Here is a 26,012-nt window from a genome sequence, read left to right on the forward strand (position 1 = left end):
CATTCACCAAGAACATTAATACTATTCCATATGCCCCGTTAAGCCATGTGAGGAAAGTGATGTATTCAGATATGTATTTCAGAAAGGGTGTTGGATAAGGCAACAAAAATGAATATGTATTTATTGTTTTTAGTAATCTCTACACCCAGTGTGAGGCTTAGTCTCACAACCCCAAGATCAAGAGTCACATGTTCCCCTGGTGGGCCAGCCAGGCACCCCCAGGTGTGTATTTAAATGAGTAAAAAAAAATTGCAAATTTAAAATTTTTAAAGATTAAAGTAATCATGAACATCACAAAGCTTAAAGCATATTTTGGCTTTATTAACTGAAATATATCCGCTATCCCTTTTTTTTTTTTACATTCTTTTGGCTCAATGCTGTTTTTTGTCTCTGTTATATTTGTTTTTTTTTTTTTTTTTTTAATTTTTTTTTTATTTATTTACGATAGTCATACAGAGAGAGAGAGAGAGGCAGAGACACAGGCAGAGGGAGAAGCAGGCTCCATGCACCAGGAGCCCGATGTGGGATTCGATCCCGGGTCTCCAGGATCGCGCCCTGGGCCAAAGGCAGGCGCCAAACCGCTGCGCCACCCAGGGATCCCTGTCTCTGTTATATTTGTAATCTTTTTCTCTAAAGTGAACAGAAATCTTTCTCTTTGGTGTGGCTGATTGAACTTTGTTTTTTAGTATGTATTAAAAGTTTAGAAAACAGAAAATTTCCCAGTTTGTTACTGATAATGCTATAAAATGGTTAGAATTGTTATCAAAATTGGGGCAGTCCCTCTCCAGTTCCTTCATACATGAGCTGCAGTATTCAGAAGAAATTTCTACAGACAGATTCTGGCCACATACATTTGAAACCTTGTGGCTCCTCAAGAACCCCCATACTTCTGAGACTGGGTGCCTCAGAGCACCATCAAGTGATATACAAGTGAGTCAGTATGTTGGATATTAGGCATAATCTGTTACCAATAATTTACCTATCCATAGAACTAACAATGAAATATGTAGATATATTCTACACCCAAATTAAATAAATCACCCCAGCTCTCCTTTGGTTGAATTCCAAGAATGCCTATAGCAGCTCCAAAGTCTCCTGACATAAGAGGGCTATGTGATACAGAGAAGCTGGAGCAGAAGGAGACAAGGGTGTTAGCCTGTTGTGGTTAAATTATTATATTACTTCTGCAGATTTTATCTGTGACCATGTGAATGCACTGGTAGGACTCTCCCTTGGGACATTTCTGGATGCAGAACATGAGCTAGGAGGCTGCTGCTGTAACCAAGGAATGAAATGATGGCAGGGGCAGGAGGGAATGGAGAGGAAGTCAGAGATTTGAAGAGTCTTTAGGAAGAAAATCAGTAGAATTCAGCAACTGACTACCTGTGGATGTGAGGAACTATGAAGAGTTGTGGATTTGTCCAGGTTACAGCCTAGGATGGGTAACTGGATAGGTGTTATGGTCAGTGGCCAAGATAGAGGATTACAGAGAAGCCACAGGCTGGGAAGGGAGAGGGGAAGTAGCTTCTGTTCTGGATTTGTTCAGCTTCAGATGCCTTTGGTAACATCTGGATGAAGGTATCTATCCAACAAGCACCTCACTTAAGAGGGAGAAACTCTAGGAAAAATTCATTAGGATAAGTCATCAGTGGAAGTGGAGGCTGGAATCCAGGGAAGGTTCAAATTGCCCATGGAGAGCTGAGTGAGAAGGGCAGCGAGCCAAGCAAAGACAAACCCAGGGGATCCCAAGTGTTTAACCAATGAGCACAATAAAATGAACCCATAACAGAAATAGTCTTGAGAAATGTTCCCTTCTCTTTTTTTGGTATTTTAGGTTTGAGAGAGAGAGAAATGAACAACTTTAAAAGTGGGCTCTTTCTTATGAGACTTTGTAGATGTTCAGTTATGTGGTTTATTAAATGATATTCAAAATATTTGCTTAAAAAATATTTGCTTCAGGGCGCTTGGGTGACTCAGTTGGTTAAGCATCTGCCTTCAGCTCAGGTCATGATCTCAGGGTCCTGGGATTGAGCCCCTTGTCAGGCGTCTTGCTCAGCAGAAAGTCTGCTTCTCCCTCTGCCCTTCCCCCTGCTTGCTCACTCTCTTTCTCAAATAAATAAGTAAATAAAATTTTCGAAATATTTGCTTGCATTGAGGAAAGGAATGGGATCATAAACGCCCCATAAATAGCCCTTCCTGCCTCTTTATTTACCAAAAACTTAAAAAGTTGGAATGGCTCTCTTTTTTAATGTTTCAAGAGTAAGTTGGGTGTCAGTGGACAATATCTTTCACTGACATGGGCTCCCAGGGATAACAGTTTCCCATTAAGCTACACAGACCTGTGCTCAGTGATGAAGGCTGCAGGTGGCCCTTTGCATGTGATTCTTTAAAGCATGACAAAGTTCATGACATTTGCATTTTCTAAGATATTCTCTTTGGTGTGGGTAAAACTGAACCAGGCATGGTTAACACTTTGACCTCGAGGATGAACCATAAGACTGTAGGACAGCACCCTACTCCTCCCTACCAATTCCTGAGAGGGGCAGTGATGAGTTTATTTTTATATTCTTTTGAGTGAATTTAAGACCCATTTTTTAGGGGTATTTTATAGTTCTTCAGAGGAATTCTATCAAAGATAAAAAGTTCTGGGGCGGGCAGCCCCGGTGGCGCAGCGGTTTAGCGCCGCCTGTAGCCCGGGGTGTGATCCTGGAGACCCAGGATCGAGTCCCACATCGGGCTCCCTGCATGGAGCCTGCTTCTCCCTCTGCCTGCTTCTCCCTCTGCCTGTGTCTCTGCCTGCGTCTCTATGAATAAATAAATAAATGAAATCTTTAAAAAAAAAAAAAAAGTTCCGGGGCATCTGGGTGGCTCAGTGGTTAAACATCTGCCTTTGGCTCAGGTCATGATCCCAGGGTCCTGGGATCGAGTCCTGCATCAGGTTCCCCACGGGGAGCCTGCTTCTCCCTCTGCCTATGTCTCTGGCTCTTTTCTGTGTGTCTCTCATGAATAAATAAATAAAATCTTAAAAAAAAAAAAGGATAAAAAGCCCAGCTGGCTTTTTGGAGATGGGTCATTTTATAGAAATTAACCAAGTTGTATGTTGAGGACTGGGATAATTGGAGCGAATCTTAGGATTTCCTGAGGGGGGCATTGGAGCTGGGTGGGCACTAGAGATGTGAATATGGCCACAGTGACCTTTAGTACTACAAAGCTTAAGGAAGGTGGTGCCTCATTTGGTTAAGCATTGGACTCTTGATTTCAGCTCTGATTGTGGTGAGATCCAGCCCCACATTGTGTTCCGTTCTCACTGTGGAGCCTGCTTGAGATTCTCCTTCTCTCCATCCCCGCAACTCACATTTGCACTCACACACTAAATAAACAAACAAACAAATAAATAAAAATAAAATAAATCTTAAAAGAAAAAAAAGGCTTAATGAAGTTTAAAACTTGACCAAAGACCAGACTACACTGGCCTTCTTAGTTTATGAATAGAATTACATTAGCTCAGTTAGTAGATGCAAGTGGTCTCTTGCTGATCCATGGTGCTTGAGGAAATAGTGTTTCGTGTCTGGTAATTAAAGAGGAAAAAGTGAATATAATGTAACAAACGTAAGACTTTAAAACATTGCCTGCACTCTTGTGGCACTAGTCTTTTCCTTCCCTGCATAGTTGACTTTTCTAGTCTGTCTTCCAGAGTGAATTCTCTAAAATGTCCATCTGTCTGATCAGGATGCCTTCCATGACCTGGTCTCCTATTTCCCTCAAACCTCATTTTTTTTTTCAATTCTCCCTTTCCTATATGCTACTCTCTGGCCTTAAAATGAAGGTACATAAAATTCCATGAATGGGAGCACTGTTGATACCTCCTGGCCGCTGCATGTAATGTTCCCTCTGCTGTAATCCATCTGGAACATGAGAACATACCTCAGTTACTTTCTCTGGGGGAGTTGTCTTTGATCTATCTCTCTGCAGAGTTAGTCACATTTTGTTTTCTTCCACTGCCTTACAGTGTGGAAATCTTGAACACTCTATTTCCAGTAGTGTGTTGATACTATTTGTTACACACACATTTCTCGTGATCTGGACTAAGAGCTGTTTATATCCCCAGTACCAAACATTGGACCTGACACAAAGTACTTTCTTAATAAGAATTTGTTAAGAGAATGAATGAAAACATTAGAGATCTTGGGGAAAGAAAGGTTGGTCACCATTGAATCTGTTGGATTAGATTGGGAAAAGAGCAGCTTCCTGTGTTAAATTTGTCCAGCTAAATAGACAAGATAAGGAGCAATATTTAGATTGGTTTGAAAGCTATGATTAAAGTACAAATTATTACGGAGAAATAGATGTTCTGAGATACAGTGTTTTGAAATATTCATCTATTTTCTGAAACATTGAATTAGTTGGATGGAAGATTAGGATTTTACTCTAAGATAACCAATGAAAAAAATCACTAAACTTATTTAAAAAGAAAAGACCAAAGATTGGAACAGATGGTGACCTATTACCATTATTATGATGAGCTCATACCGCTGACTTAAAAAAATCAAGATCCAAACAGACAGTTGGGTGGAAGGCATAAACAAGTAGAGACATTTGGTAGAAACCTTGATATATGCTATTTTTTTAAAAGATTTTCTTTATTTAAGAGACAGAGAACACGAGCCAGGAGGAGGGACAGAGGGGGAGGGAAGAGCAGGCTCCCCCCTAAGCAGGGACCCTGATGCGGGGCTCAATCCCAGCCCCGAGATCATGACCTGAGCCAAAGGCAGATGCTTAACTGACTGAGCCACCCAAGTGCCCCCTGGTATATACTACATTAAGACTCATATAAAATGCTCCTATCATTTGACCTAGTAACTCTTCACTTGGGGCTTTATTAAAAAGATTTTTTTTAAAACAAGTAATGCTAGAGACATAAAGTTGTTTGTTGCAACATTATTCATAATATCAAAAATTAGAAATGATCTAACTCCTAATATTGAAAGGATAGTCATGTCCATTTGAATACAATAAGCAATAAATAAAATTAGTGTTGGTATTTGGTCACACCAGAAATACTTTTGGTAAGTAGCAGTAGCAAATTACAAAACTATCTCCAACCTAACATGGTATATGTTCATAAGGGGAGGGTCCAGGAGGAAAACTGGAAGAGAAAAGGATGCTTTTGTCTTTGGAATTATGTTTAATTAATAGAGGACTTTTAAAAAAAGATTTTATTTATTTGAGAAAAAGAGACAGAGACAGAGCACAAATACAGGGAGGGGCAGAGGGAGATGGAGGAGCAGGCTCCTGCACGTAGCCTGATGCAGGGCTCGATCCCAGGACCCTGAGACCATGACTCCAGCTGAAGGCAGACACTTAACTGACTGAGCCATCCAGGCACCCCTAGAAGACACTTTCTATTGTACTATTGTTGTATGATAAAGGAGGTCAGATGAAGACAACAGTAGAGACAACAGTAGACTGAGAGGAACCCAGCTCACTCCTTCACTCTCGTGATAATCTTGAGCAAGTTCCTCTCAGTCTCACCTCTGAAAAGGAAATATAATACTGGCTTTGAGGGCCTATGGGAGTAGCAAAGGAGATGACAACACAGGCAGAGAAGCACTTCATCAATGTTAGGTGAAGGAAAGTTGAAGAATGTTTGTGCAGTGACTTTTTCTTCCAATGTGTCAGACAACATTGAGGCGCTAGTTACACTGGAATCCACTTTGACTTTTCGGAGTTCGATATGGTCACTGCTATGTGCAGGTGAATAGGGAACCTCAGAAACAAATCAGATGACTCTCAGGTCCCCTCTGTGGATTTGTGTTTTCTGCTTTTCTTGACCAGAAGGTGAGGTGGAGGAGGAAGAGGTGGGTAAACTGCCAAAGGAGAATGAATGTGTTCTAGGACTGAAGGCAAAGCTGGAAGAGAACTCACATTTTAACTGTCTGAGATTAGCAGGAATAATTCTTTGGCTTCACATTCACTTTAATATGAATCATGAAGATCATTTTAATGTACTCTTTTAAAAATTTTACAGAAATATCAATTCATAGAATATTAGAAATATAAAGGACTCCCTGTTCAAGATGGCTGATTGAGAAAGTAGCATGAGAACTCTGGGTCCCCAGTGAGTGGGAAAGGGAGTTATAGAAATAGGTAACAGAGTGTAGATTGCCCTTAAAGAACTCCAGACAGCCAGGGTCCTGGAAATGTATGTGTGACAAGAGACAGAATGAAACAGAGCTGAAAATGGGAAGGCTAATGAAACTCTACATATTCCCATCAGGTCCTCCGCTCTACCACTCCTCTTACAAATATACTGTCTATCAGGGAAACATCTTTTCAACAGTCAGAAAATCAGAATTTTAAAAAAAGTGTGCAGCCTGAAGGAAGAGACCCTACATATTTTGTGTTATTTCATCCCAAATCACCCCCAAACCAGGTTCCCCACTGGACAAGCCTTGCGCCTGTACACAGAGCAGGACTGGCATAAAGAGGATGATTATCAAATGCTGGTATGTCTTTTGCATTACCATTAAATATAAATGGACAGCCAAGGGTGGCCAGATGTTTGAGGACATCCATAAAACCTGTAAAGGGGAAAAAGGAAGACAAAAATGAAATAAAGAGAAAACCAAAATACAACAGGGAATTCAGGGACAGAAATGAAAGATCTTAAGCAAAACAAGCACACTCTCTCAAATTTATAACTAAGAGACATTTGAAAAGATGTTTTTTGGGGGGAATCCCTGGGTGGCTCAGAGGTTTAGCACCTGCCTTCCGCCCAGGGCCTGATCCTGGAGTCCCGGGATCAAGTCCCACATCAGGCTCCCTGCATGGAGCCTGCTTCTCCCTCTGCCTGTATCTCTGCCTCTCTCTCTCTCTCTCTCTCTCTCTCTCTCTCTCTCACTGTGTGTGTGTGTCTCTCATGAATAAATAAATCTTTAAGAAAAAATATGTTTTTTCTACAATATAAAAATGGAATGCTTTGAAAAAGGAGCCATTAAAGAACGAAACAGAGTTCCCCAAAGTAAATAATAATCTCCTAGAAATTAGAGCCAGATGACAGAAATGGAAATAGAGAAAAGGTGAGAGATATAGCAGGACAATCTAGGATGTCTCATTTACTTTTAAGGGAAAAATATGGAGAAAAAGAAAATATCAAAGAATTTTTTTCCAAAACAGAAAAGGATATTTGAGTTGCCCAGAATAATAAACGTAAAAACATGCATGTCCAAACACATCCTTGGAAAATTTTAAAACAGAGAGAAGAAAGCACTTACAAGCTTCTAGAGAGAAAAAGCCAGTCATCTTTGAAAAAACAACAATGAACTTGGTGTGTGTCATACCGGATGATACAGGGAGGACATATTGTTCCTTCTGAGGAAAGGTGATTTTCAACATAGAATTCTATAGCCATCCAAATTATCAGCTAAATGTGCCATTTTCAGACATTCAAAGTTTCAAAAACTTTTCCTTCCAGACACTAGTTCTTCATAAGTTATTTGTGATTGCTCCAGTGAAATGAGGTGGTTATAAGATTCTAGAAACAGAAGCTAAAACCAGGAGAATAATGAAGAGAAGTCCCAGAATATCAAGCCTCGAGGAGAGTCAGTTCCTTGGAGCAAGAAGACTTGAGAGTTCCAAGAGGGAATTTCCTATGGAGGGAAAGGGTGTTTGGAGATACTCAATACAATTTTTGGAAATGTGGAACAACCTATAGGTGTTAACCTAAAGGCAGACAGCAAAAAAGAAAGGCAGTTAGAAAGCCCAGGGGAAGGAGAAGAACACAAAAAGCTAAGCAAGACAGAACATGCCATCGTGGTATATACTACTTTGCAGAGAGTAATGTTTATATAATTATAATCATATGAGCATAAGCACTATTGACTGATTTTGAATCTAAAGTCAATATACAGGTGAAGGGAAGTGTATGGGTACAGGACAGACTGTTTTAACCTTGACAATGTAAAAGTATAGCTAATGATTTGAGAGTGGGAGTAGGGAAAGAGAGCTCAGGGAAGGATGCAAATAGCCTTACCTTAAACTATATGAATATAAAGGATAATCTTAATTGATGGAACTAAGAAACAAAGGTATATTATTTCAAGCTATAAAGGTAACCAGTGGAGAAACTGAAAATGCCGATATAACCATGTTGGCAAGAAAGAGGGGATATCCAGAATACTACAATGGAGCTAAATTCTCACATATTAAAGAAATAAATGATAATGTTTTAAATAGATCAGATAAGAAATAGAAGATAAGTATATTATTTAGAGATCAAAAGATACAAAAATGGAACAATTAAAAGAATGGTTTCCTTTGAAGAATAGAACTAAGAGAATACTGAGTCAGGAGACTGTTGCTTTTCATTATATCAGTCTGTTATCTTCCTTCTTAAATTACTTTTAAAAGATAAACCAAAAGGAAGGAAAAGAGAAAGGGAGATAGAAAAGAAGGGAGGAGGAAAGAAATGCAAGTATCCTGAGAGATCATAATACAACCTACTCGGAGATGGACACAGACTTTTAAGACCTGGCACTTACATCTTCTGACTCTAATGTAAATATGTGTGTGTGTGTTCATATTCAATATTTAATAAGGTTTTATTTCTATTTCAGTTTTTTATTTAAGAATAATTTCAAACTGGGGTTCCTGGGTGGCTCAATGGTTCAGCATCTGCCTTCGTCTCAGGTCATGATCCCAGGGTCCTGAGATCAAGTCCTGCATTGGGTTCCCCACAGGGAGCCTGCTCCTCCCTCTGCCTATGTCTCTGCCTCTCTCTGTGACTCTCATGAATAAATAAGTAAAATTGGGCAGCCTGGGTGGCTCAGCGGTTTAGCACCGCCTTCAGCCCAGGGCCTGATCCTGGAGTCCTGGGATCAAGTCCCACATCAGGCTCCCTGCATGGAGCCTGCTTCTCTCTCTGCCTGTGTCTCTGCCTCTCTCTCTCTCTCTCTCTCTCTCTCTCTCTCTCTCTGTCTCTCATGAATAAATAAGTAAAATCTTTTTAAAAAGTCATCTTTGAAATAAATAAAAATAAATAAGTAAAATCTTTTTTTAAAAAAGGATAATTTCAAACTTATAGAAGAGTTTAAGAATAAAAGTCCTAAGGGATCCCTGGGTGGCGCAGCGGTTTAGCGCCTGCCTTTGGCCCAGGGCGCGATCCTGGAGACCCGGGATCGAATCCCACGTCGGGCTCCCGGTGCATGGAGCCTGCTTCTCCCTCTGCCTCTCTCTCTCTCTCTCTTTCTCTCTCTCTCTCTCTGTGTGTGACTATCATAAATAAATAAAAAAATTAAAAAAAAAAAGAATAAAAGTCCTAAAAAGAACACTTGAGTATCCCACACAGATTCACCCATGTCAACATTACACTCCGTGTGCTTCATCATTTGCCCCTCATCACCCTGTTGGATTTTTAAATTACTGGAGGGTTGCATATGTCATGACCCTTTACCCCTAAATACTTCGGTGTGTGTTTTATAAGAATAGGTAGGAATATACTCTATGTAACCACAGGAGATTTAACATTGATACAAGACTTGACTCTACCAATAAGATTTAACCTGCAAGCAACACTTTTGCCTACTACTATAGCTCCCTCCCTTCAGACTCTGCCTTGCTGTGTGCCTTCTTCCTTTTCTCCCCCCATTCCAGCTTTCTGCCAACACCTCATTCTTCTCGTTTTTGCTGTCTTGCAATCTTTTATTCTATAATTATTTAAATGATTCCTGGAGCTTAAAATGCAAACATAAATACACAGGCATATACTTAGAAGTAAAAATTTTACCAGACCCTGTTGTGGAGAAAGTCTCTTGTTTCTTTGCCTTTCCAAAAATCACTGGCACCATTGTTTGAGTCTTTGAGTTTCCTTTTGAAAAATGAATTGCATACAGTATTTCTGAGGGTTTAACAGCTTTTTATCTTCTCTTTTTTCCACTCCGGTTTATAGTTTGAAAAAGTACCAGAAGGTTTTATCCCTCCGTCTACACCCAAGTTTGCATATGGAAAAGTTGCTCTGAAGAAGGTAAGAGAGCAAATAAACAAAGATGTTGAGAGTGGGGAAGTGGAAGTTAGCAGTTGTGAGTGAAAGTGTTACGCTGGGGAATTGGTTCTGTTTTTCTGTGAATCCGTTTTCTGTGAGACTGACGGGGTGGATGATGTTTCTGGGGAAATAGGTATGTGAGAGGTGAGCGGCTGTGTGTTCAGGTTGTCAGGGCAAGCACCCAGGGGCATGAGCAGGGGTAGGTGGGCATTCTTAGAGCATTCGGGTAATTTTGGTTTAATTACCAGTCATCCAAAGCAGTTTCAGGAGCCTTTGTGGAAAAACATAGCACCTTGTTATGGCTGGTAAAACTCTTTTCCTGTAATTTACTTTTTTTTTTGGGGGGGGGGGTCCTCAAAACCACGGGCATTTTCATAGATAGTATATTCCCCTCCATCTCAAAATCATATTCTAATTTTTGTGCTCTGTGGTTTATATGGCAAATGGGACATTGAGGGGAAAAGCTAAAAATTAATCATAAATAGGAGTTAGAGACATTTTATTCTAGGAAAGAGAAAAGGGAGATTTCATTTCATAGTTGGGAGTGACGTAAGCCAAAATAAATTTGTTTTGACCATCTTTGTCTTCAGAATTTCCCCTTTTATAATCCCTAACTCCTACATCTGTTAACTCACAAGAAAAAAAAAAAACACGAGCAGTTACATATTTCTTAAGAATCTTGATATTCTAAAATAGCGTAAGTTTTTATCTTTAAACCAAATGCCAAACATGATTGTATAATTTTTCCGTTCCTGAAGCCCTTTGATATTATGGTTGGTTGAGCTCTTGTAACATTTTCCACCTAGTGTCAGATACGTGTGTTACATTCTACAAAGACTGTGGTCTGTCTGCCTGATAGGAATCTTTATTTAGTTTAATCAGACTTTAATCACACTTCAGAAGGGGGAGCACCTTCTACTTTTTCATTGCTGCTGCTACTTAAGGAAAAGGTTGGTTGGTTTTAGAGCTGAGAGAAATGTATTTTTATGCAACAGAAAATAACTGCAAATATTTAATACAGCAAAAAAAAAAATAGAGAGAAAGAAAACAAAACTGAACTTAGTACCAAAAATACATTCTGTTTACCATGAAGGAAAATTGTGTGAGCAGAAATAGCTTTTCATTATTAGCTAAATGTATACAATTTAAGGTAGCAAATTAGCATATAACTGAATTTATGTCAGACATGGTTTTATAGGATTAAACCTTGTACCATGAGTTGAATTTCTTCAGCTGTCCAGGTAGAAAAACATCCATTGAATAGCCAAATTGATAGAATTATGCTTAAGATTTTGCTTTCCTTGATGCCACACATCAGCAAGGTCAGGTAACCCTGAGAAGTATTTATAAAAATTCCTGACCAGGATCATGTCACAGGAAGTCCTGGGTTCGGAGCCAAACCTCACTGCAAATCTTGACTCTGCCATTGCTCCAGTGAGTCTCTCTGAAAACCTGTCTCTTCATCCCTAACATGGGGACGAGGGCAGCCTCCTTGGGTGGCTCGAAGGTTCAGCAAGGTGTGCCTGTAGGGTGCTTTGACCTGGCATTTGGTAGGCACTCAGTGATTGGGAGCTGTTAGCATTCTTGCTACTGCATCAGAATAAGCATCCTGAAGTACAAGAATACACCGTCATTTGGACTGAATATACTAAGCATTTATTGAGTCTCAGCTATGGGCTGGGTATTGGGTGACACTGCACCCTACAGACCCTGCCCTTAAGGAGCGGACAGTCTGGCAAGGATGGCAAAGGTAATCAACTAGTCATGGATGCAGACATGGTAAATAGATCCCAGATCAGTTCAGAGGAAGGCACAGTCATGGTTGCTTCCCTTGGGGATGTTGGGGAAGGCTTTACAGAGGGAGCAGCCTCTGAGCCTCGGTTTTCATTCATTTTAAAGGCCTTTTATACAAAGGAGGTTGTATTTGCAAATAGGTATGCTTGAAACCTTCTGATTACTATCAGCGACTTTTCATCAAGCGTCCCCTGACTCATGGATAGGCATGATTGAGGGTGTCTGGGGTAGGGGCAGCAAGAGTGGAATTTGAACCATTAGGTCTAGTCTAGGATTTGGGCAAATCCACTGATGACTTTGATAATTTGCAAATGGCATTACCCTCCACTGTGGTTACCAGGGAGGGGTGACAGGGAGTGAATGATGTTTTGGTTTCTTTTCAGTTAAAGACGGTGGAGGAGGCCCTGAATGTTCTGTGTCCGCCTGGGCCCATAAACAGCCTTTATCCCTTGACATTTATCCAGGTGAAACAGGTAGGCCTTCAAAGGTGATGCTTCACCCTTGCTTTCTCTACTTAAAAAAATGCGCTTTCTGCACTGCCTCGCAGAGCCAGTTCTGAGTGCATGAACCAGAACCATAGGCAGATAAATCAGATCCTAGGGGAAATCACCACAGATTCCCAGGCTCTCTTCAGCTTTAACTATGGTGTAGTGGGGGGTGCCTGGGTGGCTCAGTGGTTGAGCGTCTGCCTTTAGCTCAGAGTGTGATCCCTGGGTCCTGGGATCCAGTCCCACACTGGGCTCCCTGCAGGGAACCTGCTTCTCCCTCTACCTATGTCTCTGCCTCTCTCTCTGTGTCTGTCATGAATAAATAAATAAAATCTTAAAAAAAAAAAAAGTATGGCATGGTGAGCTGATCTTTCCTATCTCCCCACCTCCCTGTTTCTTATCACTCAAATAGGTAGTAACCCAACCTGATTCAGAATTCAACAATTCTGTAGTGCAAGCTATAAACTGAGTGCATTTCTAATATAGTTAATCTTTATTACTAGAGGAAAACCACTGTTTTAATATGCAAAAGTCAAATTATTTGTTCTTGTTAGCTCCAAGGTATAGGAACTGTATTCTTAATAGATTAGGTTCTCTTTCTTGCTGTTGAAGAGAGCAGAGAGCAGAGCACGTGTGTGTGTCAGTGTGTATGCATGTGTGCATGTGGTTAACCCAGGCACTGCCTCATATTTATTTTATTTTTTATTTTTTTAAGTAGCCTCCATGCCCAGCATGGGGCCGAAACTCATGACCCTGAGATCAAGAGTCACATGTCCTAGGAACTGAGCCAGCCAGGCATTTATTTAAAATTTTTTCCCCAACTTTCTATTTCAGAAATTTTCAAATCTAAAAATGTTGCAAGAAAAGTATAATTTGCACTCACACAGCTTTCACCTGGATTCACTAAGTGTTAGCAGTTGCCTCTGTGTGTATGTATGCAGTCAACCGCCTTGTTTTTAACCATTCAACTTTGTTGTCAATGTCCTGACACTTCATCCCTAAATATAACAGAATATATCTTTTGAGATAAAGGACACTGTCTCATAGTCACAATACAGGATCATACTTAAGGACTTTAACATTAATATGCATTCTCTAGTCAAGTATCCAATAATGTCCTTTTATAGCTAACTATTTTTCAATCCAGTTTCCAATTCATGATCACACATTGCAACTACTTAGAACGTCTGGTCTTCTTTCATTTGTGACTGTTACTAAGTCTTGTTTTTCTCTCTCTTTCTCATGGTGTGGACATTTCTGAGGAGTTTGTGCCAGTTGTTTGTAGACTGCCCCTCACTGATTAGATGCAGTAACATGTTTTTGGCATGAACGTGCCAAAGGCAATGTGTTCTTCTCAGAGCTCTGTGCCAGGGTGCCCATGAGGTCAGTTTGTCCCTTTGTTGTGAGGTTAAGTTTGAATCCTTAGTTGGGAATTCAGCTCCATTTTTTGAAATAGAAACTTATCTGGACCCCCCTTCACTGATCCTCTGTGGAGATCCCCTTCTGGAAGGTGTCTGAACAATAAGGTGATAAAACAATAACATCTCTAATCTTAGTTTAGTGTATTTTGCCCCCGGTGACTCTACTTACACTTGTGACTTTATTCTAACAACTCTGGTTTATTCCAACAACTCTGTGGTCAATAAAATGAGTAATTAAACCCCCCCTTTCATTAACGCTGGGTAGAATTCCTGCTGTAGTTCCAGCCAACACCGGCTATGTATCCATATCTTCATCTAGAAAATGCAACCACCTTCTCCACCCAGCAGGGGAGCACCACGGACAAGGCATGGTCCCTGGGACAGTTGGAACCTAGGAAGTAAAGTCCCAGGTTAATGTAGAGACACTTGTACTCATTGTTCTTTGCCAGACCCTTCTGCTTTGTGACCTCTGGCCATGGCAGTGCTCTAGGACTGGGGGCCTCCCTGGGCCCTGGCTGTTTCAGTCTGGGGCAAGACCACTGAATGTTTATTTCCAGCGAAATCCATGAAGGGCAAGGCTCAGGGAGTAGGGTTCCTCTGCAGCAGCTGCCCCACCTCTCCCCACCCCACCCCGCACCTCACAGCCTCAGCTACCTTCTTGGGGAGGTCTGCAGCTTCCACTCCCCTCTAGGAAGCCCTTCACAGTGTGTCCCTCAGCCTCTGAGTTAGGACTTACCACTTTGATTACTTGGAAAAGAAAAAAAAAAAAAAACAAAAACAAGAGATGGAGATTTGGGAAATCTGGGAGGGGAGGCGCCCTTGTGTATGAAGCCTTGGGTGGTGACCCCAGTGACATTTATTGAGTTCAGCCCTTTCCTGCAATACAGGAACATGGGTTGGCGTATTTGGCGTGTGTGTGTGTGTTTCAGTTCCTCCAAATCACCTTTGCATTTGCTGAGATGCACTCCCTTGCTTTCTGGGCCCTAGATATGAGAAACATTTTCTCTGTCTGTCATGCCAGATGTCTGTTGGATGCTCTTGTATGGCAAGGTCTGATCCAACTCACCCTGGCTAGTATCCACAATGGGAACATCACCAGCTGAGGCTGTGGGTGCTGTTGCTGCTGGGGCTGATAGTCTGGGGCCTTCCTTTCAGACCGGGTATACCAGTATCTATACCACTGTTTTCTGACTTAGCAACAGGTCACACCCCCACCTCTCACTATATCTGTCCCCACCACCCCCCAGCCCTCCACGTTAAACAGTTTCTGATTGACTCTTGTTTTGTATATGAAAGCACATTTAGCCCAAGAACCTGGAAAATGTTTTACCGAACATTCTTGGCTTTGTTGTTGTTTGTCTTTTTTTTTTTTTTAAGATTTTATTTTTAAGTAATCTTCACACCCAGTGTGGGGCTTGACCTCATGAACCTGAGATCAAGAGTCACTCTACCCCCTGAGCCAACCAGTGCCCATGTTTGTCTTTTTTTGTTGTGTTGTGTTGTGTTGTGTGTTTGAGGTAACATGACCTTTTGATATATATGATAGGAGCCGCCTGAGTGATTCTGGGCAAATCATTTAACATGTTCCAAGGTCCAGTTTCCTCACGTAGGGAAGGGATGCTGATACAGTGTTCTTCTGGGTTCCTTGCTCTTACTACTCTGATAGAGTATGATATAAAAATTTAAGCCAGTTCCCTTTTTTCAGACTGAATTTTTGTGAGAGGCTGAGGAAACATTTTCTTTATGATTTTAGAAACACCACTTTCACACAGATTCGAGGCAACCAAGCTATCTTTCAAAGAGTGATGTGTTTTTCTTACATCTTTTTCTCACCAGTATTTCGGTTTTGTGATGTACCGAACAACACTTCCTCAAGACTGCAGTGACCCCACACCCCTGTCTTCACCCCTCAGTGGAGTCCGCGACCGCGCCTATGTCTCTGTGGATGGGGTAAGAATTGTCACTGAGCTGTGCCTGTCTGCCCCGGTGGGGCAATGTGTGGTCTGCGCTTGGTAATGTGGCATTCAAAGTTATTGACTACCTTTCCAAACTCAGGCTCTGCTCCTCTTGGTGTCCTTCAGCTGTGGTCCTTGCTGGTTGATGTGACCTCACCCATGCTCCCTCCACCTGGAATACACCCCCTGCCCGGAGGGGTACACTCAAGTACCCTCTCTTCTCCTAAACCTTCCTGGTCTCCCTAGTCCATGCCATCCTCTCCGCCTGGTCACAGAACATCAGCCATGTGGCCTTTGCTCTTTAAGGACAGGGTCTGTGTGGTACATGCTGGAGCAGGGATCCCTTTAACCCTATGCCTTCATCCTGCAGGAGAAATTCTCTTCTAGAGAATTATAATTATAGCTACAATATACAAAGACCTTTATCTCCCAACACAGCAAAGGTACACTGGAGGGTTTCCATCCTTTCCACTGAAATAATCATGTGAAAAAACACAGGAAGAGATTTTTCTAACCGCAAAAATTTGTTCAGGAAATTTTAAATTAAAATATTTCCATTCTATTGTGATCAAAGGCTTTCATTTCAGTGGGAGCAAGTTTCTGGACATTATATGTATATTGCCCGTGTGTATAGTGTTAGCAGTTGTTTCTTGAATTCCATTTTAGGGGTCATCTTACTGAATTGTAATCAATGTAACTTTTTTTTTTTTTAAAGAAAGAAACAAAACAAAGCCTTCCCCTTTCAAAAAGTTAGGAATATGTTGCTGCTAAAAAAAAAAAAAACAAAAAAAAAAAACAAAAAAAAAACTGGCTTTTTTTCTCACTCTATTATACAATTTACATGGTTAATGCACCATTATCAGGTATTTTGAGGTGAGACTACTCCACCTAACTCTCTGATTTTATCTCATCTATCTGATTTTGTCTCATTTCTCCACATTGTTTAGAAGCCACCTTTTATGACTGCCTTTTGTGCTGTAAGAATACAAAGCAGTTCCTGTGATAGGAATCGAATCCCTTCCTTGAATTTTCTCCATTCCTTTCCTATTAAAAATGGATCTGCAGCAAAACATCCCAAAGCAGAGGAAGCCAGCCTAGATCTTCCCTTGTTCTGAGCCATAGCTGGTGAGTCACCTGCTTAGGAAGCAGTATTTAGAAGAACTTGATCACCTGGCTGGTGATTTGGGCAAAGGGGCTTTCAGAGCATTGCCTCCGGAGTCCAGTGACACTTCAAGACAGCAAAATGAGTGTGACAGCTGAGGGAGCTGGGTTCTGCTGCATTTCTCACAGCAGTTAATTCCCACTGGTCTCTAACCCCACAGGTGCCCCAGGGAGTCATGGAGCGAAGTAATGTCCTCACTCTGAACATAACCGGGAAGGCTGGAGCCACTCTGGACCTGCTGGTGGAGAACATGGGACGTGTGAACTATGGCAGATATATCAATGATTTTAAGGTAGGACCAGCCTCACTGTCAGGAGTGAGGTTCAAAGGTTGATGGGGCTGTGCCTGTGCCACCTAAGGAAATTTCTGCAAACCCATTTAAAAACTCTCATATATACATTCTTCTCCTCCAGCCCTGTTCACATAGAAGCGATTTTTAAAAGCATGCACACTTTGCCAAGTTTGGCGGGTAAATCTACTGTGATTTGTTTTGCAACTTCAAAGTTGGGCTATTTTGAAGACCTGTTTTCCTCTGCAGGTGATGAGAAAGTTGTGCTTTGCAAAGAGAGCCCTTCTCTTGTGTTCAGGTTCAGTCACCCTGTAGAAAGAAACAGAAGGAGGAAGCTACTGCACCCTGCTTCTCCCTTGCTTTAAAGACCCACCTAGCTTTCAAAAGGTACCCTGTTGCTGACAAAGCCAGCTTAGTATTTGATTGGCTCAGTTTTCTGGATGTGGACAATCCAGGATGAAGTCTTGAATAATAGAAAGACTTTTCGCTTGGTGCACAGTCTCTTTACCCCTCCTGGTTACCCTGTGTTCGGGTGTCTAGCCCCAGCCCAAACGTTTGCCTGAGGAAAACATTTTTAGAGCATTATTCAGCAAATGTTTGGTAAGGTCATACTCTGCAAGATGCTCTGCAAGGCACTTTGAGGCATGCAAAGATGTTGAGGTACAGGCTTCTCCCATGCAGCTCACCACCTAGAGGAGAGAAGGCCCCCACATGGAAAGATTGATGGTACCCCCCTCTCTAGGACAAAACCCATGTGTGGGGTTATTTCCTGACCCTCTTGGTGCCACTCAGAGGCAGGGCAATCACACTCCAATGGAATGGCCATGCTCCTGGTTATATGAAGGGGCAGAGTCTGTCCCCCCAGCCCTTCCTACAGTGGCTAAATGTTCTTCTGTATTCCTGACTCCACTCATTCCTTCCATCCAGCAATGACTCTGAAGTGAACACTGAAGATTGGGGGTATGGGGTCAAAAGCTCTGGCCTCAGGCTCAAAAATGAGACTCAAATTGTACACACACAATTTGAGTCTCATTTACTCTTGGTGTTTCATGTCCTGGTTTGCTCTTCTCAAGAATTCAGCGTAGGGACACAAAGACACTTGAAGCCTTTTACTTCCCACCCTAGCTCATTGCTCAGTTTCTCCTTTACAGGGCCTTATTTCTAACCTGACCCTTGGGTCCAGTATCCTCACAAACTGGATGATCTTCCCGTTGGACACTGAGGATGCAGTACGCAGCCACCTGGGAGGCTGGCATGGCCCTAACAATGGCCGCCATGATAAAACCTTTGCCCACCGCTCGTCTAACTACACGCTCCCGGCCTTTTACATGGGGAACTTCTCTATTCCCAGTGGGATCCCAGACTTGCCCCAGGACACCTTTATCCAGTTTCCTGGATGGACCAAGGTACGTGTCTTCATGGAAAGTGTTTTAATTCAGGCCTCAAACATCTGCTTTTAGCTTCTGATAAAGAATAAAAACTGCTAATGAGATGTTGTGTAACAGTTTGGGAGTGGGGGCTTTCTGTGTTAGTTTACCCATTCCTCAGTAGTGGAACCACGGCAGATCTTCAGGAATGCAATGGCCAGCTTGAATGTATAGCATCTGCCCCATTTTCACTGACTGACAACTTCCTTGAGAAAATGATGGCTTTCCTCCTTCCTTTAAGAAAAACCATAGCTCCTTTGGACACTGATTATGAGGGACACTTTCTCTTTATCTTGAAGAAAATTTGGTCCAAGCAAAGGGATGAATCACTGGGAGAACTTATTTTCTTTTGTCCATGCCTCCCCCTACACTGCACAACACCCCACCTTCATACAGCCCTGCACCCTGGGGGCATCCACCACTGTCTCCATGATCTTCAGCTCTTCCTTGGCCATTTTACAGCCTGGTCACCTCCCCCCCTTTATTCTTTGAAGGTGTTCACATGTCTTCCTTCAGTGTTGTCTTCTTCTCTTCAGTCCTATTTTCATCCAGGGTGACCTTACCATGACTCAGTTATTCATTCAACAAGTGTTTTTCAGTGGCCACTATGTACCCAAGCTTTGTGCTGGGTTCTAAGGATACAACAATGAACCAAACCAGCTATGGGACTTGCCCTCATGGAACTTACACACTAGTTGGGGAGACAGACCCATATCATATAATCACTCAAATTAAATGACAAGACTGCAGCTGCAATAAGTGCTAAGAAGAAATACAGGAGTTGATAATAATTGGGGCATTTGACCTTGTTAGGGAGATCAGGGAAGCCTTCCCTGTGAGAGTCATGCTTGACAAAGATATGAAGGATAAGAAGGAATTAACAAAAAAAAAAAAAAGGAATTAACATGGCAAAAGGGGAAGGGAAACATGTTCCAAGCAAAGAAGATAGCATGTGCAAAGGCCATGTGGTTAGAGGGGGAATGAGGAGCATGAGGAACTGGTAAAGGACCCAAATATAGGGTTTAGGTGTGGAGTGTGGTTCAGAGAAGAGACTAGAAAGTTGGTAGAGATGAGATTGGACTAGGCCAATTAAACTACATTAAAGTTTTGTCTTTGTGTTGAGAGCCTTTGAAGCAGGAGAGTGCCATGATGTGATTGTGATGGGACAAGCTTCTCTGATACCAGGGTGCAGTGTGGGTAAGAGTACCTGTGGATTTTGGGAAGCTATCTAGGCAGCTGGACCATAGTCTCAGTGTGAGACTAGGATGGTGGTAGACAAGATGGAGATAATATCAACTATCTAAGAGATGTGTGAAGTTAAATCAGTGAGTTGTAATGATGGACTGGATATCAGGATTTAAAGAGAAGGACATATCCTGGATGACTCTTGCATTCCAGCTTGGTGGCTGAGAAGATGGTACCATTTATTGAAAGAAGAAATTTCAGAAAAAGACATGTGCTAGGAGGGGGAGATTGTGAGTTGGATTTGGATAGATTGAGTTAGAGAGGCCTTTGAGAATAGCTGAGAGAAGATATTGGAAGAGGGCTGTGATATCTGTGGAGGGAGAAGCCAGAGGATGGATCTGAGCTGGGAATATATGTATAAGATCATCTGTGTATGGATGGTCACTGAAGACATGGGTTGGAGGAGATCCTCTGAGGAGAAAGGATACAGAAAAAAAGAAAAGGGGTACAAACATGGTGGGCAGAGAGTGAGAAGGAAAACTGGCATTTGTACTGCTGAGGGGATGAATGTGAGAAAGACAGAAGCTCTTCTACTGGATTTCGTAACAAGGAGCTCACTGGGACACTCAGGAAGTATATGCCAGTGAAGCAAAGCATCCATAGGCTGTACTATATACTCCCAAGGAGTATAAGGTAAAGAAACAAACTTGTGAACATTAATTTGAATACTTGAATATAAACATTCATTTTGAGAATTTTGACTCTGAAGAAGAGGAGAAAAGTAGGTAAATAGCTGAAAGAGTAGAGGATAAAAGATGCATACATTTGCTTAAGAAGTGCCCTTTTGGGGGTGCCTGGGTGGTTCAGTCAATTAAGCATCTGAATCTTGACTTTGGCTCGTGTCATGATCTCAGGGTCCTAGAATTGAGCCCCATGTCCTGTGCTGATCATGGAGCCTACTTAAGATTCTCTCTCTCCCTCTCTCCCTCCACTTTTATGTTTTCTCTCTCTCTCTCTCAAAAAAAAAAAAAAAAACCTCATAGATAATTGTTATTTAATTTCCATATATTTGTGGGGGTTTTTTCCAGCATATCTTACTTTTACTGATTTCTAATTTAATTCTTCTATAAAACTTTTCTAAAAGAAGGAAGAAAACCTGAATGACCTTTGATTAGGCAAAGACTTGTTACATTGACACCTAAAGCATGATCCTTAAGGAAAAAGTTATAAATTGGATTTCATCAAAATTAAAAATGTTTGCTCTTCAAAAGAAATCATTAAGAAAAAGAAAACTCAAGCCACAGATTGGGAGAAAATATTTTCAAATCATATGTCTAGCAAAGAATTTGTTTCTAGAATACATCAAGAATTCTTACAGCTCGATAATAGGAAGGTAAACAACCCAATCAAAAAATGTTCAAATTTCACCAAAGGAGATATACACATGGCTAAGTACCTGAAAAGATGCATAATGCTCTCAACATTATTAATTGCCAGAAAAGTATAAATCAGAACCTTCAATGAAATACTACTTCACGCCCACTAGAATGGCTATAATAATAAAAGATGAACAATAACAAATGTTGGCAAGGATACGGAGAAATGAGAACCCTCCTCCATCACTTGTGAGAATGTAAAATGGCACAAACACTTTGGAACATGGTTTTGGAGGTTTTTTCAAAGGTTAAACAGAATTACCATAGGACTAGGAGTTCCACTTTTGGGTGCATACCCAAGAGAAATCTACCTTTATCTACCTCAAGATGTCTATGCAAATATTCAGAGCAGCATAATTCATAATAACCCCAAACTGGATATAATTCAAATGTCCATCAACTGATGAATGGGTAAAGAAAAGGTGGTATATCCATACAAAGGAATAGTGTTCCGTAGTAAAAAGGAACAGACTACTGATACAAGCTACAGTGTGGATGAGTCTGAAAAAACACACTAAGTAAAAGAAGCCAGGCATAAAAGACCGTATGTTGTAGGATTCTATTTATATCAAATGTTCAGTAAAGACAAATCTGTGGAGACAAAAAGTAGCTTCATGGTTGTCTGGCGCTGATGGTAGGAATGGAGAATAACTGCAAGTAGTAGGTTTCTTTTTGGGGTGTTGGGAAATGTTCCAAAATTCAGTTGTGGTGATAGTTCCACAGTCTTCTTAAATTTATTGAAACTTGTTTCATGACCGAGCATATGGTATATCTTGGTGAACATACCTCCAGAATCTTGAGCTGTGATATCCTGTCTCTTGCTATGTGTTTCTATCCCCCAAACTCTCATGCCTCCCCAGCTTGTCCTTGGATCTTACTGATGACCTGAAACTCTCCACCCTTAAGGCCACTGCTCTTCCCTATCCAGTCTAGAGATCATCCCTGTTCTTTTTTAAAAAGAACCGGCCCCCTTGACCTTCCACTCTGTCTCCTTGTTCATCCTCTAATTTTTTTTAAGATTTTATTTATTTATTCATGAGAGACACAGAGAGAGAGAAAAAGAGAGAGAGAGAGAGGCAGAGACATAGGCAGAGGGAGAAGCAGGCTCCATGTAGGGAGCCCGATGTGGGACTTGATCCCTGGACCCCAGGATCATGCCCTGAGCTGAAGGCAGACACTTAACCACTAAGCCACCCGGGTGTCCTGCATTCTCTATTTTGAGTGGGTCCACCATTGGTCTGTGCTCCTTCACCAGTGGCTGAGCACTGCAGGAGGTGGGGGGCTCTCTAGAGTGCTCATCGGGGCCCCTGATCCCTGCACTCTCCAGCCCTGGAGGCCCCCAATGGGCCTAGCAGTCTTTGCTCTCTCTTCCCCCTTACCCAGCTGGTCTTTCTAACCTTCATCTCTCCCCTAAGCCAAGCCACCAGCCTCCTTCCCCACCCACTCACCCTCCTTGACTGCTATCAAGTGTAACTCCTTTGTTCCCTCAGCTTCCTGTCAGACTTATCTCTGCCTGTACCCTCACTTCCTGCCCAGTGGCCAGAGGAGGAAGTCTGAGCTCTGAATCCTCTCCACACCTTCTTCCTCCAGGCCCGGATCCTGCATTTTAGCAGCCTTTCAGTCTTTTCTGTCACCTTCCAGGTTCCCACCAAGAAGTGACGTCTGGGTGCTCTGAGACCCAGAAGCAAAGTCAGACCCTCTCTGGATCTTTGCACTTTAGCCAGCAGGCTTGTTCTTCTTCCCTTGCTCCCTCCTTTTTCCCAGGTTTCCTTGTCTCCTTGTTCCTCTTGGTATCCTGCTGGGTCACATGTGTCCTTTGTTCATGCTTTTTTCACTATCTCACACTACCCAACACATATTCACCTGCCAAGACCAGCATTAACTCCTCTAAGAAACCTTCCTAGACTCTAGTCCAGGAAAGAACCATCCCCGCCCACCTGAGTGCCCCACCCGAGCTCATCACACTTAGGCTAGCACCACGGTTTCACCCACCCAGCTTCAGAAAGGGCATTTGTTAAAAGTGCTCAGCTTATTCACCATCCTGCTCACCTCCCAGGACCTGGTTGCTCTGCAAATTCTCTCAGGTGGAAGAGTACACAGGTGGCTGTGTTGCTGAGCAACCCCCCACCCCCACCCCAGGAAAAAAAGCAAGTAGGAGGACTGTAGGCCCTCAGGCAGCCCTGTTGGTGATGAGAGGCTTTGCAAGGGGCTGTGGATACAGGGCCAAGGCAGATGAAAGCCATTGTTCACCAGGGGGCATCAGTTTAGTGCTTTCAGAGAAAGCACTTTCAGGAGATGCAAAGCAGAAAGACAACCTGTCCATGACAGGGATGATGAAAGAGTGGGGTGGCTCAAGTGAAGCAGACCTGACAGGTGGATAGCCCTTCCCCAGAGTCAGAGGGAGTTTTTCAGGGAGGGAATCTCAAGTGGAAGAATGATAGATGCAAAGGTGCAGAAATGGAAAAGCACGAGACATCTTTGGAAGTCTCAGGGGTTTCACCTTGGCCAAGGTCATAAAGGTGTCACACCCAAGAGTGCCTGACCCAGGCATTGTGCTCAACACTTTAAGACACTACCTCTGTAATCACCAAAAGAGCAGGTGGAGTGGGATGTCCTGTCATTACTTCTAGTTTGCAGGTGAGCAGGTCAAGAGAGGTAAGGACCTTGCATGAGATGCAGAAGTAGGTGGTGGAACCACTCCCTGAGCCCCACATCTGCCCAACTTGCAGGCCCACGTGGAAGGGCAGGCAGCAAGGTACAGGACCTGCAAGGCCGATGAGGAACTTGTGCTAAGTATGCAGACGGGGGCTCTGCACCAATTTTGTCAATCTGATGGGTGTTCTACACCTTCATGTTTGGAAGGTCCATAGACATGCACCATTTACAAATATGTCAGAAGGCTTAGAACCCCAAAAGCCCATCTAATGCACATGTCCACTCAAAAACTAGTACACAGATGTTCACAGCAGCATTATCCAAAATTATCCAAAATCAACGAGAAGGTGGAAAAGCTCAAATGTCCATCCACTGATGAATGAATAAACAAAATGTTTATTTTATATATAGTAAAGGAAAGTTATTTGGCAGTAAAAAGAAATGAAGTAGGTATATATGTTACAACTGGATGAACCTGGAAAGTGTGTTAAATGAAAGGAACCAATCACAAACCAAACATGTGGAAGATTCCATTTATATGAAATGTCCAGAATAGGCAAATCTATAGACACAGAAAAATCAGTGGTTGCCTAGAGTAGGGAAAGGAGCAGGTTGGGAGGGAGGATGGGGAGTGAATACTAAAGGCTGCAGGCTTTCTGTTTGGAGTGATGAAGATATTCTAAAATTGACTGCAGTAATGGTTGCAAAGCTCTGTAGTGTTCTCACAGCCACTGAATTGTACACTTGAGTGAATTGTATGGTGTGTGAAGTATATCTCAATAAAGCAGACAAGAGGGCCTATCCACGGGATTTGTAGACCTGGGTTGCATGGGTCCGAAGGTCAGAGGACATACACATAAAACAGTGCATACTGTTTTCTATTATTTTCTGGTCAACTGTGGTCCCTATTAATGAGGACAGACCTAGGCCAGCTCCTGAGGTTCTGAATAATCAGCAGATGTGGAACAAAGAGAACTCATCCTCCACAGAGCACTGAGTTCTGACTTTTGGGAGAATGAGCACTTTGGCAGGTGGAGAGATAGGGGTAGGGTTGGACAGAATGACATCTGAAGCTGGAGCCATTCCTAAGACCCTGCCTCTGGACACACTGACCCTCCTGCACCTTCCTCCGCGGCCCTGTGCCAGCCTCTGCGCTGGTGCTCTTCAGTTGATAGAGACTGCCTTGATTTAGTGAACAAAGTCACTGATAAGGGTGATTCATGAGATTAAGGAAATCACTTCTGATTAGGATGTGGCTTTCTGGTTAAATGCCCAACCATCAAACTGGGATTTCAGTGGGAAGTGGTCAGGCATAAATTTTGCTCTTTCCAAGAGACACAGGCCAGCATTTTGTCTGCACAGAACTCTTAAATGCCCACAAGCTCCCTCAGATAGGCAGAGTTCTAGCTGTGTCATGTGTGCCATACCTTAAGTGTTCTGCCAATGCAGTGAATTTGCGTTCTTTATCTCTCCTCCATATGGTGCACATAAGTCTCGTATCAATATCCACTGCCTTCCCGCATGTGTTGGCCACTCGTGGTAGGGTTGGGTGCATAACAGAGCATGATGAGGAGAGGGCTGGAGTAATGTCCCACTCTCCTCAACCAGAATTATTCTTTGAAAGCTAAGAAGCAAAATAGAATACTGACTAAAAGTAATTTTATTTTTTAAAGGAAAAAAATATTCCTTCTTTCAAGATGTAAAAAAAAATCACGAAAGAAAAGAATTTCTAACAAAGGGCTGGCAGAAATCCCTTCATAAATTAAAATTATTTCTGTGTCTTGCTTTTGAAATTTCCAGCACCCTCATCATTTGTTCTTTCTAGTGCCAGTGGGGCCTGGTCACCAGAAACACCAAGTAGTTAAAGGATTGCAACTCTTCAGCTCCACCCCCTAACTTCTGACTTCTTGGGGTAGGGATTGGGGGCTGGAGATGGAGCTTTGTAAAAACTCTAGAACTTCTGGGTGAGTGAACAAATTCAGGTGATGGAAGGTACACCTGGAGAGGGTAAATGTAAGTAAAATGCTTTCCTGAGTTCTGTGTACCATTCTAGCAAATTATTGAACCCAAGGAGGTGGTTACAGGAACCCCCAAGTTGTAGCTGGTAGTTCAGAAGTATAGGTGCCCCAGACTTGCAACTGGCATATGAAGTAAGGGCAGT

At 42.2% G+C, this 26,012-nt stretch overlaps 1 protein-coding gene across 1 annotated transcript in view; it reads left to right on the forward strand.

Annotated features, from left to right (window-relative positions):
- GLB1 (galactosidase beta 1) overlaps nucleotides 1–26,012 on the forward strand; it is an 85,775-nt gene that overhangs the window by 46,808 nt on the left and 12,955 nt on the right. The window contains exons 11-15 of the mRNA XM_055321211.1: nucleotides 9,947–10,021; nucleotides 12,217–12,306; nucleotides 15,579–15,692; nucleotides 17,020–17,151; nucleotides 18,300–18,554. Of these exons, the coding sequence (XP_055177186.1) occupies nucleotides 9,947–10,021; nucleotides 12,217–12,306; nucleotides 15,579–15,692; nucleotides 17,020–17,151; nucleotides 18,300–18,554 (666 nt within the window). The remainder of the gene's footprint in view (nucleotides 1–9,946; nucleotides 10,022–12,216; nucleotides 12,307–15,578; nucleotides 15,693–17,019; nucleotides 17,152–18,299; nucleotides 18,555–26,012) is intronic.

The sequence above is a fragment of the Nyctereutes procyonoides genome, unplaced genomic scaffold, assembly GCF_905146905.1.
Source record: "Nyctereutes procyonoides isolate TBG_1078 unplaced genomic scaffold, NYPRO_anot_genome, whole genome shotgun sequence".
Taxonomy (NCBI): domain Eukaryota; kingdom Metazoa; phylum Chordata; class Mammalia; order Carnivora; family Canidae; genus Nyctereutes; species Nyctereutes procyonoides.